Source organism: Xiphophorus couchianus, chromosome 8 (assembly GCF_001444195.1).
Source record: "Xiphophorus couchianus chromosome 8, X_couchianus-1.0, whole genome shotgun sequence".
In the NCBI taxonomy this organism is placed as follows: Eukaryota; Metazoa; Chordata; class Actinopteri; order Cyprinodontiformes; family Poeciliidae; genus Xiphophorus; species Xiphophorus couchianus.
In genome coordinates, this window is record NC_040235.1 from 15067812 (window position 1) to 15083259 (window position 15448).

The 15448-nt window shown below is 38.4% G+C and overlaps 1 protein-coding gene and 1 long non-coding RNA gene across 2 annotated transcripts in view; one reads left to right on the plus strand and one right to left on the minus strand.

Moving 5' to 3' along the window:
- The window catches only part of wdr70 (WD repeat domain 70), a 39439-nt gene extending 28701 nt beyond the window's left edge, over positions 1–10738 (plus strand). Inside the window, exons 14-18 of the mRNA XM_028026226.1 lie at positions 4989–5089; positions 5856–5935; positions 7139–7255; positions 9890–10052; positions 10527–10738. Of these exons, the coding sequence (XP_027882027.1) occupies positions 4989–5089; positions 5856–5935; positions 7139–7255; positions 9890–10052; positions 10527–10614 (549 nt within the window). The 3' untranslated portion in view covers positions 10615–10738. The remainder of the gene's footprint in view (positions 1–4988; positions 5090–5855; positions 5936–7138; positions 7256–9889; positions 10053–10526) is intronic.
- LOC114150046 (uncharacterized) lies at positions 8148–9882 on the minus strand. Its single transcript, XR_003596656.1, has 2 exons — positions 8285–9882; positions 8148–8177 (listed from the first exon to the last, which is right to left on the minus strand). It is a non-coding gene; the product is annotated as an uncharacterized LOC114150046 (long non-coding RNA).
- Positions 10739–15448: the final 4710 nt, after the last annotated feature.

Consider the following 15448-nt stretch of genomic DNA (forward strand, 5'->3'; position numbering starts at 1 on the left):
TTCAAAACCGTTAGAGCTCAAGATGCTAAATTTGTATTTGTTGCTTGGTCATAATTTTGAATTTTTAAAAGAAAATGAAAAAAAAAGAAGTTATTTCATTACAAACCACATATCCCTTGTACGCATGAAAATCCGGAGACCAAGCAGTTATTGTTGTTGATTTATGTTCTTGACAGAGTCTGTTTGCACTCAGATTCAGTCTAGGAAGCACCAGACAAAGGACACACTTTGGGTCAAAGAGTGTATTTAGCTCGCCACAACTCTGCTCCTTTGCATCACTCTGTGGACATTTGTCTTCCCTTTCACTCTACTGAGGGGAGGGTAAACATTTGGAAGTGATTTTTTCCATTGCCCCTTTCACTTGTTCTACTGCCTGGCTGTATGAAACAGTCTCTAAGCTGCAGCTTGGTTTCTCTTGAAAGTTGATAAAACCATCTCTCCTTCTGCTTAACATGTGTGTTATGAACTCCTGCAGACTCTCCACATCACTGAACAGACAGTGGATGATATACAGGATTTCTGCAGGCCGTGTCTTAAAGAGTCCTTAGAAAGTCTTAAATGACTGTTTTATCATAATATAAAGAATTTGTCACTGTATAGATGAGTTTAGTTTTACTAAATAAAAAAATAACATCTAATGCATAGTTTTAGTTTTCCTATTGCTTAATTAATCAACTTTCACTGTACACATACTCTTAAAAGGCATTTAGTCACATTTTAAATTAGGATGTTTCATCATTAAATGCACTTTCTATTGACTTCTCCCCAACATTAGATTTATTTGTACACTGGCAAAACAACAAGACACAGTGCAGCAAACGGCTCTGTAACAAATAATAGGAATTAAGCTCCATACATTCAGTCAATCCAGCAAACCCACCAAAAAATGTGGCTCTTAAAAGCAATTTCATGTATATTTAACCAACTAAAATAAAAACCTTTTTGTTAAATGATCCATTGCCATCTTCTTCATCATGCCAAAGTGTATCTTTAACAAGGTTTGGCTTGAAAACAAGGATTTCAATGGTAACTCAATAAGTAACTCTTACTTTACTGTAAGAGCAGTTTGAAGGTATGCCACTTTGGTGTAAAACACTGCAGTAAAAAACCAACTAAAATGTTGACAGTTATATTTTCCACTTGCTTAAGCGATAAAACATACAAATACAACAATTGCTTAAGCTATTATATGTTGCTTGTAACCCAAGTGACCTATAATAGCTTGGGTCATTTTTCAAAATTCATGAAGCCCTTAAATTTAAATTATGATAATCTTACAATGATAAGTCAGCATGTTTACTGTGAGATTCTATTAAAGGGTTATAAGCAGTCTAATATTTACTAATTAACAAACTATTGTCTTCATCTAGGATCAATCTTGTTTAATTGGTTGTGGAGCCTGAAGCATCATAAAACAATTCCCTTCCCCAAAATGTCCTCTGGTTTATGTGAGCACTATTTTAAGAAACTTTAAACTACTTTTAGGTTTCTATTGGTTACATTGATTATTATTTACATGGGAAATAAAGAGCCATTGTGGGACTGAAGAGCCAGTGTCCCACAGAACACCAGAAGCATTTGTGGTTAGTTACTGTGTGATATAACAGTAAATGGTTTAAAAAGGGGAAAAAAAAAACATTAAGTAAACACCGTTTGATATATACTGTATATATATTTTTTCTAGAGCTGCTTTTATCTTCCATTCGTTAGATACTTTGTGTTAAGTCTGTAGAAATCCACTTTGCTCTTGGCCAATGTCTGGCTAGCCATTACCTTCATTCAGGCTCCAGAACCAGCCGATCTGTATTTATTCTAAATAAATTTGCTGAGTGAGTTATTTAAACAGAAAAGCTATTAACTACCTATAATAACCTCTACTAGAACCTCTTTTAAAAAACATTGAACTATTGCTTTTATCTTTATGAAACTCACAAACATTCAGCTGACTCTTGTTATTTACTAATGACAAAAGTATTTAAAACTTCACTTAAGTTGCTGCAAATCTATTTTTTTCCCCAAGACATTGTTGTTGTATTCCATTGGTTGTATTTATCTTTGAACTATTAAGACATTGTTTTATCTCTCAACATGTTTTGTACAGTTAAAGACAAAGTACTGATGTGTTTCATATTTATTTTTTGGAAATTTGGGAGTAAGAGTGAGTTCTTGCTCACTAGAATAAGTGTTTAAATTGAGACTTCAAAAATCTGCTCATCTCAAACAAACATTAAAGTCAGTGAAATATTAAGTCGATTTAAATAAGCAACAGTATTGTAGATCCGCCCTGCTTAACTGTAACTTTTACTTCTTCCTTACATGCTCTGTACAACATTGTTTTTATAGAAATAAAGGGAGGCTTTCATCTAAGTGAGCTTATATTTCTGCCAAGAGCAATAAAAGGGTGTGTGGCAGACAGGAAGACGTTGCCAGTTATTCAAGTAGCATTGTTTCTGCCTTCTTGGACAGTAGCTCTCACAGCATGGGGCTTAAATGGTAAACATTTGGTTTTCCTTTCTCCTGCAGGTTTAAATTGGCCTCCCGATCAGTGCTGAACAAGGATTGTAGCATACTGCTGGGTCTCATTACGTCTGCCTTGTTTTTATTTTATAATTGGCATATATGTTGTGAAAGTGGGTGGCAAATCATTTATCTTTGTTCAGTACTTTGGCATTTTAATCTGGTGGGGGCACAGAAGTCTGAATCTTGCTGCTGGAGAACACACTGGTTAAAGTGTCTTCTTCCCTGATGCAACTCTGCAAACACAAAGTGTAAACAGGGATCCCTGGAGTATAAACATGCTTCTCTGAATTTCTGGAAAGAAGTCCAACAATTAAGCTGGGCCGAGCAGGGCTTGGCTATTTGTGTGTGTGTGTGTGCTAGTTTTTGTGCATACAGTTGTGGTGCGGGCTGCACTCAGCTGGGCTGTTGCAGTTCTGCTTCTATGAAACTTGTTGACAGAGTGATTTGTTTGGGTCTGTGGAGACCATTCAGTGAACTCAAATGGACTGAGTTTATGGTACCTGGCTGGATATTTGGGATTTACGATTACTACAGGCTGATCTGCCTGCACTGCAAACCTGGATTCTTTGATGGCACCTGTGGAGTGTAACCAGACCTCAGACTTTGTTCTTCACTGTTGCTCGAATGAGTCGACTGTCACTGTTAGTGTAGCATTCTTGACAGGCCAATTTACAACCCATTACACATTTTCACTGGAGCACACCCAGAGTGTCTGGATTTCAGCTCATAATTCTGACATACATGCTGATACATGTATCATATCTTCCATAGCATCAATTCAACAAACCTTTATTGAGAATTATATAATATGCCTATTGAAACTTTTCCATATGTTATCGTTTTACAGCATCAAACTTCGATGGAAGAAAAATTTTATATTTTTTTACTTTTTGTTTTCCTTTTTATTTGAAAAGTACCCTTGTTCAACCAGTCTTCTTCAGAAATCACAGAATTAGCAAAGTCCACCTGTGTAGCTGCAGACCTTTTGGCATATCCTGGAAACTTTGGTCACTGTTTCAAATCTTTTACAACCTGTAATAGGCTTCCAGTATTGCTGAATTTAGATTTTATCTAACCAGAGTACATTCATCTGCACATCATTCTTGTCTGCTACCTCTTTTTCTTTTAAATCAAACTTTAAATGGGACTTCCTATTGTTTTTATTTGGCATTCGCTTTTCCACTCTTCCATAAAAGTGGAAGAGTGGTATGGATTTGTTTTAATGATTGTTTAGATTTTATTTGTAAAAAAAAAAAAAAAGACGTTGAACCATGTATCTTGTATTTCCCTGCTGCTTGATAGGGATGCATTACTTTGGGTTTGATCTCCTAAATCCCAATGAAATGGAATTACATTTGTTTTTACATGACAAAATGTAAAAAGACTAGGGAGTATGCATTCATCTTGAGGTAATTTTAAGATACTAGTATTTTACTGAAAGCATAAGGCTCATTTCATTTAAAAGCCTTTTCTGGATTGTTCTCTCAGTTACAGTCAGCTGATCTGGTTGAGCAGATTAACCTTCATCTCGCTGCAGAGTTAAACGACTCTGTGACCTCCTGACATGATGGTGTTGATGTAAAGTGATCAACCATAACATTACAACAACCTCTTTTTAAATCACAGTGTTCCTGTGAAATAAAAGATGTATCAGTGTATGTAGATTACTGGTTCCACCAAATGAGAAATGATCACCTGTAATGCACGGTATTACCAAATGCTAAATTAAGGGAAAAAAGTGAACTAGAAATGTAGTTTTTCTGTACAAATGTCTGTGCTGCTTTGATTGCGCGTGCATGTTTTATTTTTTGCGTATATGATTGAAGCTCGTTCCTCTGGTGTCCTGATGGGAAGCTGAACAGCTGGACGTTAAGCAGCTTTCACTGTACGCATGGTCTTACCCAGCCCCCCAGCCCACAAAACTCCTTTAGATGCCCCCCAATCAGATCACAGGGGCATTTCAAGTGAGTGGGGAAAAATGAGGCGCTACTGGAGGAGTTTTTTAGATGCTTTGCAGCTTGCATATCAGAATGAGCTGAAGATCTCAATCACTGTCGAACAGCTGTTCTTATATTGCTCCCTCTCTCTGCTACTCTCTCAAATAAACACAGAGAGTTACACACACCCGTCTCTGGATAAATGTGGTCACATTTGCCTATTGGCACCAGGCCATCTGTCACACACAGACAGCGAGATCCAACCCTCATCCCACCAACCAAATATAGTCAACTAGAGTAGCAGAGCACACTGGGACTTCTCCTCACTGTACCTGGGTTGCACATTTTCACTACTGTGGGTAATAAAATATGATTGTTACCTTCTGTTGTCTTAAGTAGGGGGAACATGAGCCTTTCAAAAACCAAAAGAATGACGCAGTCTTCCATTTTACACCCTTCTTACATACTTAAAAAAAACATAAAATAAAAATTGAACTGATGTAAATAATTGTATGTGTGTGTTTGATGCAGAGTGTTGTTCGCTGCCTGTGGCATCCCAAACTGAACCAGATTATGGTGGGTACTGGGAACGGACTGGCCAAGGTGTACTACGATCCAGTTAAAAGTCACAGGTATGTTCAGGTGAACCTCCATTAGCAACAAACATACTTAAAAAATTTTTTTAAATTGTGACTATTAAAATAATGCCAATAAAATGAAAACAGTATAGAGGGATTCCTAAGTATTAATCTACAGAAACCAATGAAAAGAGTTGATTGAGTAATTAAAAAAGCTTTCTATCCAGAGACACCGAATTGTGATTGATTGTGTCCAATATTTTAAAAAAGACTTTTAACTGTACTCTGGCTTTCTCCGACAGTGTAAGAACATGAATTTAGGTTCTTTAAGTTCTAAAATTCCCTTAGGTGACATTATGAGCCTGGATGCGAGTGTGAGTCAGTGTTTCCCTGTGATGACAGGTGACCTGTGCAGGATATAAACTCCCTCTCACTGAATGACCACTGGAAAAGGCAGTAGTATATCAAGGAATTTGACAGACATATTATAAAAAATTTCTGTCATTAAAAGCTGTCAAACAAATCGTCAAAACGGAGTTTAAACTCTCAATGAATGGTCACTGTAAAAAATTAAAGAAGGAAAGATGCCCAGATGCAGCAATCTAACCCCAATCTTTGAATATTTTTAGTGTTTTAATCAAAGCAAAAACTGTAACAATTCTTTTTAAATAGACATTTGTAAAGGTAATTTGACCTCCATGTTCAAATGGTACAATAAGATTCGGCTGCAGATGCAAAGATGGTTTAGAAAAATGCATCTACTGTTCAACATGTTGTAAATCGTTGCTCAGCCATTTTGCTCCTGATCTTTTTCCTCCAGAGGGGCCAAGCTGTGTGTGGTAAAGAGCAAGCGGAAAGAGAAACACGCGGAGACGCTAACACAAGATTACATCATCACGCGTAAGTTCTTCCGTGTTTTTACGGGACAAAATTAGAATACACAGGGGTTGTTTCACAACAACAGCAACTCTCAGCAACAATAACATTCCTGCTTCTCTCAATTCATCTTGTATGGTAGTCAGATTAAAGTTCATCTTTTAAAGCCCTGTTGCAATGAGTCCCCAGCCTCTCTGCTGAGCATTGTGGTCTGCCTACGATTTGGCTACTGTAAACATAAATAATCTGAGAAACCTTTTTCAAAGATTTGACAAGCAGAGCCTGTTTCTCGTCAGGCCAGATCTAATGCTACCTCCCACACTCAGATATTCAGACGAACTCCATCTGATGCCGCAGGGCTTTTAGGATGGAGCGACAGCTTGTTCTGGATGTTCACCCCTTCCATTAGCTGATGGATTTGGGTGTGGATTATTGAATCGATAGCCACGCGACCGCCATGTACTTTCCTGTCACGCAGGAACCATGAGAGGAATGACCTCCTCTCTCGCCCTTGCCGGCGTGATCTTCTGCTGGTTTTGCCGCACGCACTCCAAACTGCCCCCCTCTCGCAGTCGTAACACTGATACATGAGGCTGTCATCTCTTTTGTGCGTGCCTCCCATCTCCTCCGACTCCGGACAACATTTACCTTTTGGTCTGCTTCAGGCTTTTCAGAAGCATCATGTGAGCTCATCGTCGTGAGCTTGGCACTGGAAAATTAGACGGGACAGGAAGCAAGTGACGGCCCATTGAGAAAAGCGAGGGAATCTGTTAACAGTAACCTTTTTGCTTAATGTAGCATGGAGAAGAATTAACACTGAGCAGCGACAGAAGCTCCTGAATGGAAAATCACTTTATCTAGCTCTTCACTAAAGTGTCTCCTTGTAACCCCCGAGGATGAGAGCAGAGCATACACACTTCCTGAAGCAGATGCTCTGTCGCCCACACACACTCAGATAGCGTCGCCAAACTTACTCGGAGTGCACTCATTCACACCTAATCGCGCACACGGTCACTCACGCGCTCTGGGATTTCAGCATGGGAAGCCTTTGTTTTGGTGGTGTTCAGAGACATCTAAGGTTAAATGGAGTGGCTGAAAATGTTGGTGTAAATTACACCAGGAGGCGGCTGAAGATTTAGAGTTATGATTGGTTCTTGTGTTTTTGTTTGCTGGGGCCATGTGACTGTTAACCACTTGGACTCACATTTGTTTGTTTACTCTCTCCAGCTCATGCTCTGCCCATGTTCCGAGAGGCCCGACAGCGGAGTACACGGAAACAGCTGGAGAAGGACAGACTGGACCCAAAGAAATCCCACAAACCCGAGCCACCTGTATCTGGACCAGGTAACATATTATATACAGTATATATATATTTATATATATATATTAAAATAACAAAAATCATCTCAGCTGAAAAAAGTGAGGTACAGCTTTGTTTTGCAGCTGCTCTCAAGCATATGAAATATCAAGTTTGTAAGTGGACAGATAATCTATTTGTTTTAGGCAGATGTGTGAGGCTGCAGTTGGTGTAACACAGTCCAGCCCATGTGGAGCAACTGGCCTCTCAAACATCCTGGCCATTTGCCAGATATGGTTTACTCTTGCAATGAAAATAATGCAGGAAAACCATAATTGTTGTATTTAAATGTAAAAATGATAATTTTTAAAAACAGTATTGAACTCCAACAAACCACAGACGACATTTCTCTTGTCTCCAGGCTCACTGCTGCCGAGTTATGTTGTGCAGTTTCTCTGTTTTGACCACAGCATTGGGAAATTGTAGTAATGTAAGCTGTAAATGGTTTCATATCAGGAGCAAATAAAATAATCCAACAATAAAATAAGATGAACTAATTTATGCATAACTAATCCAGTGAGTTCTAAGTTAGCCTGGAGTCACCTACCTATTGGACATGACTAGAAAACATCCAGATTAATTTAGACAGTATTTTAGAAATGTAACTTAAAAAAATATATATATAAATATTTCATTAAGAAGTTTGTGTTTCTTTGTTACTGGGGTTAAACGTTGGAATAGTTTGCCAAAACTACTATAAATACATAAATAATAACATAACAGTTTAAAAGGGATTGAAACAAAATGATAAATAGCAGATTTTAGATCAGATATTTAAAATCTGATTGAAACTTTCATGATGCGATTTACTTACTTTTTAATCTTTCTGTTTTTTTCTTTGTCTTCTCTTGTCTTTTGGGTTTATATTTATTTTTTTTTACTTTTCTTGTCTGGATCTAATTGTTGATCCTGTGTATTCATCCATCCATCCATCCATCCATTGTCTGTTCACCCTTGTCCCTAATGGGGTCGGGAGGGTTGCTGGTGCCTATCTCCAGCTACGTTCCAGGCGGGACCTGTGTATTCAGTAAATATTTATTACACTAAAGCTGTGACGAGTGAAAATGATCTATTTGTAACAAATGTGTAAAAAGAGCACGTATAGCTTCAGCCTACACCCGATCTATATAACACTTATGAATTATTTTTATTTGACTTTATTTTGAATTTCCGTGATTGTACTTGGAATGTTGATTGTCTAACAACCTTTATTATTATGCGTGTCTCTGTGTGTTTTAGATCAAATAAACTATAAACTAAACTTGGTGAAGGTGAGTCCAGTTTGACTCTGAACAAACTGGACTCGACCGCAAAAGCCCAAAAAAAGATTCATCCTTTTTAGGGCCTAGAGCTTATTTCAGCTTTGTTTTTTACACATTGAAAAAGAACAAAAAAAAAAAGGGAGTTCAGCAGATGTTGCAATAACCTAGAGAAAATCCAAGTGAATTTGTTTCCCACAAACCACACTTAAACAGTTAAGCAGTCTTGTAAAAAAGGAAAAACAATCTTGTTAAACATGCTTTGTGAAACCAATGCCACAAGAAGGATTAGGATGGATGATCAAATAAGATTTTTGTTTTCTGTGACTGTATCCTTTTTTGTTTTCTTTCCATTACAGCTGTGTATTAACCTTCCCGCGGTCTTAACATGACGCTCAGGAGGAGCGCGACAGATGTCGCGGGGAGGTGGTTGGGGATTGTCCCGTCAAATCGTCAGTTACCGAAACCACACAAAAAAAATCTAACTCGTAAAAGCACACACTTGTGTCAGCGCGACCCCACAGAGTAAAGAACTCATGGGGTCTAGATCACCCCATCTCTTAAGACCACGGGAGGTTTTTATGTTTTTTAAGTAAAACTATACCCGGCTCATGGTTTACATATTTTTAGTATCTGAAATTGGTGCAGGGACTATCATTGCACACGTTTCTGTATAAATAAAACACATGAGTCACTAAGGTTTAGAGAAGGAGCAAAAATTCAAAAATAGGTCCATTCTATGAAAAGGAGAGTGACTTCTTGATGGGTGACTTGTGGCTCTCAGATTATAGACTTTCCTTATAATGTTTATCTTGTGTGTGAACTGACTTCGCATAAGTGCAAGGTAATGTTTGGTGGTTTGCTCAAAGCTTACAAGCAATGGATGGATGCGCCTCTCGATCCCCAAACAACACAGCTGGGCCGCTACAGCAGGAACTCCCTGCATGCTTTATGTTGGTCCAGATTTAAACTCTGGTCTTTACATTGTCTGGGAAGAAGGAGGTGAAGTCAAATTCATTAAATAGATTAAATTTTACAAGCATTTGATATGAGAAGAAAATAAACTCTTGTTCAAAATGACTTTTATATCTGATGTTTTAACACTGTGACCAACACATCTGCCATATGCAGATCTATGATGCAAGATAACATCAGTGTCTGTTCAGTGTTGCAGGTTATAGTAGATAACATCATCTGGAATCAGAGCTCTAAATCAGTGGCTCAACGTAAGGTCAATGTCTCCTTGCTGATCATGCCCGAACCCAACCCAAAATCGGGATTTGTTGATTTTCTTTCCCCCTGCTTTCTAAGAACATGCAACATGAAAGATTCTCTAATCCACTAATCTGTGTGCCCTCACAGGTCGAGGAGGCAGAGTAGCAGCACACGGGGGCACGCTGTCTTCGTTCATCGTGAAGAACATCGCTTTGGATAAAACAGACGACAGTAACCCGCGAGAGGCCATCCTGCGTCACGCCAAGGAGGCATCGGAGAACCCGTACTGGATCGCCCCGGCTTACGAACAGTAAATTCATGATTCTTCAGCATTTTACCTCTCAATCTGTCTCATTAGTGTACAATGGGACACGATCATCCAATCTTCTGTCCATTAATTTATACACACATATATTCAGTACATCCATCCATCTGTCCATCTACTTGTCATACAGCTATACATTTTTTTGTCTATTCACCCATCCTTCTGGTACTGTCTGTCTCTTCGTTCATCCATCCATCCATCTGGGAACGTTTGGAGAAATGCTTGGAGAAATGTGTTTCTGTGCCACATTCTTCTCTTCTTAGTCTGAAGCTCATTAAGCCTTATTTTGTGTGTCATTGGTCTGACACTCTGACACTCCAGCATCTGACTTAATTCATTGTTTCACAGCTGGATGACTTCTTTGTTCTGCACTTCATTGCTTTTGCTCCGAAGCTGTATGAATAGAAATGAAATAAAAGTGGCAGTTAAATCATCGCTCGTCTTTGTGAATCCCTGCAGGACCCAGCCGGAGCCCTTGTTCGCAGAAGAGTCAGAGGAGGATGAGGAGGCTGACAAAGAACCGGAGTGGAAGAAACGCAAAATCTGAGTGACTGATTCTTTTTTTTTTTTTTTTTTTTAATAGGAGATTAGCTGATAAAGACCTTGGTCAGGCCAGAAACACAAAGAACTGGCCAAAATACTCAAGAGCATCAATAAAATTAAATCTAAACTAAAGCATAATGTTTCTGCCCTCCAATGAATCTGAATTCCTCCCTTTTCTTCCCTCCTGCTTCGGTGAAAAAAGGAAGAGCATAAATCTGATCTCGCCATGGTACAGTTTTATGTTCCTCTCACTGCTACATATGAACCACTTCACTTTTTATGTCTGTTTTGATTGTGTGGACGGTATTTTTTGTAATTTCTTTTGTTCTCGCACTCCACATCTCCAGAATTTACTAATGCCTCGTAAATCAGCTCCAAATTTCAGCCAGTTTTATGTGGGGATATTGTTTTTTTCAGCCTTGACAATTTTAAAGCTTTGCTTTTTTTTTTTTTTAGTTAACTGCAAAACCTTCAATTATTTTCTGTTTTCTCCACACCATGTAAACCAACTCAAAATTCAAATAAAGAAATTTATATCCTCTTGTCAGAGTTGTACTTCATCCAAACTGAAGCTGAGTCTGATCTGTCTTACCTGCTGATCAAAGGAATGCCTTTCCTGTGAGGCACAAGCTCAAACCTGAAGACAAATAGCGGAGCCAATCCTGCTGTTTTTACTTACTGCATTGAAAGGGTTTTACACGCTATGCATTGCTTCAATTAAATGATTCTGGACAAAGTAGGGTGTATTAAACTGGCAAATCAGGGGTGCTTAATTTTTATTTAAAAGTTCAGTTATTGTTAAGATGTGGTTGCGCTGTGTGTGGGGGGGGGTGTTACCTCTCGGAAGTTATGCTCTTGATCCCAACCTTGGCTCTGATATTGGTTTGCTGGCCAGGTGATTTTAATTCACAAAGTAAACACTTTTTAAAATTTTATTTGAGGTTAAACGTCTTAATTTTACAATACTAAGTTCAGCAAGATTTGTGAATATCTCTTGAGGTCCAACAATTTATTGACGCCTTAAAGGATGTTTTTCCTGCTTCGTACCTACAGCTTTTTCTCATCTCAGACTTTGAACGTGGAAATGTTTCTTTTGGATAATGTTAAATGAAATAGGTCTGTGATACATAGTGACAGAGAAACCCACAAAAATAGAAATAATGAAAGCCACTTTTGTGTTCAGCATATTATACATCTCTTTGGAATGCAGCCTCTGCTTACCACGTGTTAGTCTGAGTTTTTATTTGCAGCACGCTGGGCCTCACAGAGCTTTTTCACATTTTGTCGCATTAAAACCACCAGTTTTTCTATATTCACGCAATAGTCGAGCTCTTCAGAGTGCATAGTTGTAAATTTCCATGGTTTCATTTTCTTTTAATTTTTTAAAATTATTTTCACAAGTTATTAATTGGAAAGTGTGGCATCCATTTGTATTCTGTGTTACTGCAGCGGTTTTGGGAAGGACTCAGAGTTATTTTAGAGAACAAATTGCTTCATGAAGTCCAAGGAACACAGCAGACGGATCAGGGAGAAAATGGTGAAGGAGTTTAAAGCAGGAACTTCTCATGCTCCGAACATTTTGTGCAGCAGTGTACAGTCCGTCATCTGCAACTGATGGATCAAATAGTTGTACAACTTTAACCCTCGCTAGACACGACTGTATAACAAAACTGATTAAAAGAGAGAAGTGGTAGTAAAGGCAACTTTTATTTATGCTCTCCACAAACGATGCTGTTGTAGAAATTAAAATAGAACAGTAACAAAGTTTAAAATTTGCCACAAACCGTACAGGGACATCGCAAGCAGGAAAGAATTTGCTCTCAAATAAATAAGAATAGAATTGAACCTGTTGGTCTATGTGCAAAACCACTGTGTGGCCTGTCTTTCTGAACATCCCCACTGTGAAACCTGATGGTGGCAGCATCATGCTGCATGGCAACTTTCCTTCTGCTGAGAAAGGAAAGCTTTTTAGATTTGATTTTAAAAAAAAGGCATTCCTGGAAGGAAATCCGTTTGAGCGGATGACAGGCTCACCTTCCAGCAGGGCAGCAACACCAAACGTATAGCTGCAAAGAAATGGTTTATGTGGATCAAAGAATGTTAATGGATTAGAATGGCTTAGTCAAAGTCCACGACTAAAGCTAAATTTGATGTTCTTAGATGCTCTCTGACTGAGATTTAGTTATTCTGACTAGAAGAATAGGCAAAACCTTCAGTCTCTAGATGTACAAAGCTGGTAGAGTCAAACCCAAAAGGTGCAGCTGTAATTGTGAAGAGAGGTAGTTTCAAAATATTCTGACTCAGAGGGTCTTTAATTGAAATGTATGTTCCACATTTCGGATTTAGGTGAAACCCATAAAAGTTTCTTGTTGGAAAGCGAAAACATCCAGGACGTTCAAAGGGTTTTGATACTTTTGTACAAAATTATACTCTATGCTTGATCAAGAAACGTGAACAACAGGATTAGAGTTATGATTTTCTTTTAAAGAGGATTTTATGCAGGTTTTGTATATCCTCTTTTTTCTAAGCTGCTAAAGTCTTGTATGTTGATCCTTCATCTTACTGATGTTTCCAATTGGTGACTTAAGAGCGCAGAAACCAAAAACTTACTTTCTTGTCAATGGATACAATAAGAGAACAGTTCAAATGTCTTTGTCCCCGCAAACGTAAAATTAATCAGACACAAAAATTTGACCAGAATAAATATGAAAGCACTAACACATTTAAGTGCCTCATTTTCTGAAAAGAAGGCAGCAGAGTTGGTTTATGGTTCCAGGCTTCTGTCACGTTTAGAAAGCAGCAGGAGTAAGTGAAGGGAGATGGCTGGCTGCACTGAAATCATGTGATACAACAGCGGTGCCTGTGAAATTGAGAAGCTAAGTGTGGAGTGGAAACACTTGCCTCAAGGTAGAGATTTAAACAGACCTATTAAGGGCTCAATTCACTCAAATTACAAAGAATGTTTTGTTTTTTTTGGCAGAAATGTTATGCTAGTGTTATCTGCAGGCTTCCTGAAGAACTATAAAAAGTAGATCTGAGTGAATCTGAGTAGACCTTTGTTGGCTGTTTAGAAATGTGTATAAGCCTTGTTGTTGCAGTCAAAACAAGATTTCTGAAGTTTTCTGGAAGGTTTCTAAAAATTATTCTGACCGGAATCAGACCGTCTAATGGATTCCCGTCGAGGACATCTGTAGCTGCTTGAGAATGCTATTGCTCATCCAGGGTACGACTTGCAGGCCTTGATGGCAGCATTGAAGTGAATACCTTTGATAAACTTGTTATGCTGGAAGAACATCTCAGTGTCCCACTGCAGGACAAGATCAGCAGTACACTGCATAAAATGTCTTGATATCTGCAGATGAAATCTGATTCTGATCTGATTTCAGCCTGGAAACCAGAACACAACTTTTTGGTCCAAACTCCAAGAGTCATATGTGCTTATCACATGCCTTCTACCATCCTTGCATGGTGGTGGCAGCATCATGTTGTGTGTCACTGCTTTTTAAGCTGTTTTGTAATTTGTTTTAAGCTTGCGTATACGGTTTAACTTGTGTAACGAAGTTGTTTTGTGTTGCAGATGAGATCTGGGTCTCAATGTGATTTTACCTGGTTAACTAAAGGAAAGAAGAAAACAAAAGAAAAGGAGCGATCTATGAAAGTCTCTTAGTGGATCACCTGCACTCCAAATGTAATTCCAGGTGAAAGTCTCAGGAAGGACATAAAATTGGCCCTCCATCAACGCTGCCAGCCCAGTCTGACGTAGTGGGAGGATAAGAGGAAATTGAATGAACACCACAAACAGGTATTCACACTTTGCAGAGAACTACCTAAGAACACTTGAGTCTGCTGTCAAAGGAGCTAATTCATATATTCAGAAAAAAAAGTTTTAATCCATTTTTTAAAACAACTGTAACACAAAATGTTTGTGAGTAATAATTACCTTCAAATTCCTCCCACTACTGGTTTGGTGTTCTGAAAGTAACCAAAGGGAAAGGAGCAAGACAATGAATTTTAAACATTAAATATGGAAGCTTATTCGAGTAGCCTGCCGAAATTAAATTGGAAAACTTTGAAATCGGCACAATATGGGCTTCTAACACAATTGTGTTCCTGCATTTCATTAGTTGGGTTACCTTGCTCTTTTCTAACTGTCTGCGTGTGCGTCAGCCCTTTCTGCCATCTGCTTTTTCACATCTTTCCGCTACAGTGGAAAGATTCTCCAGTGCGGTGATTTACAACTCAGTCGCTCTTTACCACAAGCTTTTGTTTATCGTACGACCCTTGGCTCTTGTTCAAGAATCCAGAAGAGAAAGTCAGTGCCCCTTTGTGAAGGCCACCTTTCAAACGGTTGCCTAAATCTACCACTAAACCGGCATTTTCTTTACTGAATTTTATGTCATGTTTGTGTTGACAATGACAGCAGTAAGACTATTTACCTTCCATAAGCTTAGGTACACTAATTATGGGTGTAAATCTTTATTTTTGCAGGGTGGAATTGCTAAAATTGATTGCTTTAGCCATCATCCATAAGTTTAAAATACAGTTATATCAGGATGATGAATGTTGGTGTGCATTATCCTTTCTCTTATCCCATTTGAACACTCAACAGTGTCCAAGTTTAAAAATGTTGCTCTTGACTGGAGATGGAGTTTAAGAATTTAAAGGCATGGTCTTCCTTTGATATTTCATCGACTACCACCATCTGACCTGACAGTTGGTGAAATGTGTTTTGGCTTCAAACCTTCGTCTTAACTTTCTCCTTGCAAACAATTTGTCCAAATAGCTGAGTTTTTATCTCATTTGGCCATAAAACTTTACTTCAAATGTATTTTTACCAA